This window comes from Hirundo rustica (genome assembly GCF_015227805.2).
Source record: "Hirundo rustica isolate bHirRus1 chromosome 1 unlocalized genomic scaffold, bHirRus1.pri.v3 SUPER_1_unloc_2, whole genome shotgun sequence".
Classification (NCBI taxonomy): domain Eukaryota; kingdom Metazoa; phylum Chordata; class Aves; order Passeriformes; family Hirundinidae; genus Hirundo; species Hirundo rustica.
Genome location: NW_026690165.1, coordinates 186,698 through 188,821, shown reverse-complemented (window position 1 = coordinate 188,821; position 2,124 = coordinate 186,698). Strand labels below are relative to the sequence as shown.

The 2,124-nt window shown below is 58.7% G+C and overlaps 1 protein-coding gene across 1 annotated transcript; it reads right to left on the bottom strand.

The window, feature by feature from the left end:
* Positions 1-420: 420 nt before the first annotated feature.
* Positions 421-1,675, bottom strand: LOC120766056 (erythroblast NAD(P)(+)--arginine ADP-ribosyltransferase-like). The gene is made up of 2 exons (XM_040091428.1): positions 961-1,675; positions 421-612 (listed from the first exon to the last, which is right to left on the bottom strand). Exons 1-2 carry the CDS (start codon positions 1,673-1,675, stop codon positions 527-529), a joined length of 801 nt encoding a protein of 266 aa, XP_039947362.1. The 3' UTR covers positions 421-526.
* Between the last annotated feature and the right edge of the window lie 449 nt (positions 1,676-2,124).

Here is a 2,124-nt window from a genome sequence, read left to right as displayed (position 1 = left end):
CAAGCAGCCCCAGGCACTGCCCGCTCCCTGCTGTCCGTGCTGTCCTGGGCTGTCCCGGCAGCTCCAGCCCTGCCCTCCATGGTCCTGCTGGCCTTGCGCCGCTCCGTCCTGGGCAGCTTTTGGTGGGGCTTCCCCAGGTTGGACCCCTTGTTACACTGACTGTGGTGGCTGCAGAGGCTGTGGTGGCCGTGGTGACTGTGGAACCACAGTGGCCACGGTGGCCTCAGTAGTTTCAGTGACCATGGTGACCACAGTGGCCACAGTGGCCTCATGGGTCACAGTGGCCACAATGGCCGTGGTGACCATGGTGCTTCCAATGCCCAGAGTGGTCCTAGGGGCCAAAGTGTCCACAGTGGCAACAATGGCCACAATGGTCACAGTGGCCAAGGTGGCCATAGTAGCCACAGTGGCCACAGAGGCCTTGGTGACCTTGGTGTCTTCATTTCTCTGCAGGTCCTGGTGGCATTTGTGGGCATGGTGGCCACAGTGGCCTTCAAGGCCACAGTGACCTTGGTGTCCTCGTGGCTCAGAGGGTTCCGGTGACCACTGCCATGGCCACGGTGGCCAGGAGAAGCACCCCGAGGTGGGGGCAGTTCCTGGGGAGGCTCCCACCTGGGGACAAAAAGAGGGAGATCAGGGGGACAATGGAGGGAGGTACAGGGGTGAGGGAGGAGCCCTGAGGATGTGGGGGTCAGAGGGGCCAGAACGATGTCCCTGTCCCCTGTACCCAGCCATGGGTGGCCAAGTCCCCCCAACCCCAGCACCGGGTGTCCCCAGCACTGGATGTCCCTGTCCCCCTCACCTGGCACTGGGTGTCCCCATCCCCTGTGTCCAGCAATGGCTGTCCTGTCTCCCACCCACAGTCCCCTCCTGCCCATGGGTGTCCCCAGCACCGTGTGTCCTTGTCCCCAACCCTCACTCAGTGTCCCCAACCCCTCCAGGTTGTCCCCATGATGTCACCTTTCAGCCACTCGCAGTTGTAGTTGCTGGTGTTCCCGGTGGATTGAAGCTCAATGACCATTGTGTTCCCTATCTTGCGCACATCAGTGACCTTGAATGTCTCAAAGGGTGGGATCAGCACCTCCTCCTCCTCTGGAAAGCTGGTGAATCCCTGGATGTCCACGCCGTGGCACGTGTTCACCTTGAATATAGTGCCATGCCCAAATTCCCACGCTACCTTTATATCCATTGACGATGACGCAAACTGACCAAAGCGGACTTTGTCATTTTTATTCGCCTTGAACTGGGTGTTGTTCACCCACCGGAACACATCATAACACTGGTTCGGTCGTCTCAGCTTCTGGAGGGCCTGGGTCAGCAGGAAATGCAGCGATTTGAAGTGAAATTCATTCCGGTATTTCCAGCTGCTACTTCCAGCCTCACGCACGGCCACGTTGAACTGCTGGTACAAGCGCATCCCCTCCATGGTGTAGGCCCTGAGAGCGATGGCCTGGTCTAGGGACAACAGACTGGGCACGTGGGACCCCTGGTCTTTCCAGTCCTCCACGGCCTCACGCCAGGCCTCGGCAAACACAAGATTCTCCTTGAACTCGGAAAGGTTGAGGGCCGGCAACGCCGCGGTCATGGCAGGGCCACAGCCCAGGTACTGGTCATCGAAGGAGTTCGGGGCCGTGTCCATCCACTTCACATCCATGGCCACAGTGGCCCCGGACATTGCCATCAGTGCCAGAGTGCGAGTCAGGGGGGCCATGGAGAGGAGAGGCCACCGAGAGTGGTGTGGGACACTGGGGGACACAGGGGACACGGAGGTGACACAGGGAGGGTTCCTCCTGGAGGGAACACGTGGGAGGGGAGTGGGGTCAGCCCAAGGGGAAGGGAGGCACTCCTGGCCAGGAGACCCCTGGACACATGCTGGGTCCCTGATCCCCAATCCTGGGGTCACTTCTGGATACCCCAGTGTCCTCCAGCCCCCCCTGGAATGTGGAGAATCTTTTTGTGGAGAATTTTTCTGATGCATGGCTGCACAGCAAGGGCCATGATACTGTTAAGTCGGTTGGAATGTAACTATGTCTATGTGGTGTACGTGATGATTAACAAGGATATAATATCCTTGAGCACTCGAATGATACAACAACAAAGGTGTTGTTAGTACAAAAATGCTGA

Coding starts and splice junctions, on each gene's coding strand:
- LOC120766056 (XM_040091428.1), bottom strand. CDS start 1,675: ATGTCCGGGGCCACTGTGGCCATGGATGTGAAGTGGATGGACACGGCC. Junction 613..960: donor CAACTGCGAGTGGCTGAAAG/GTGACATCATGG, acceptor TTTTGTCCCCAG/GTGGGAGCCTCCCCAGGAAC.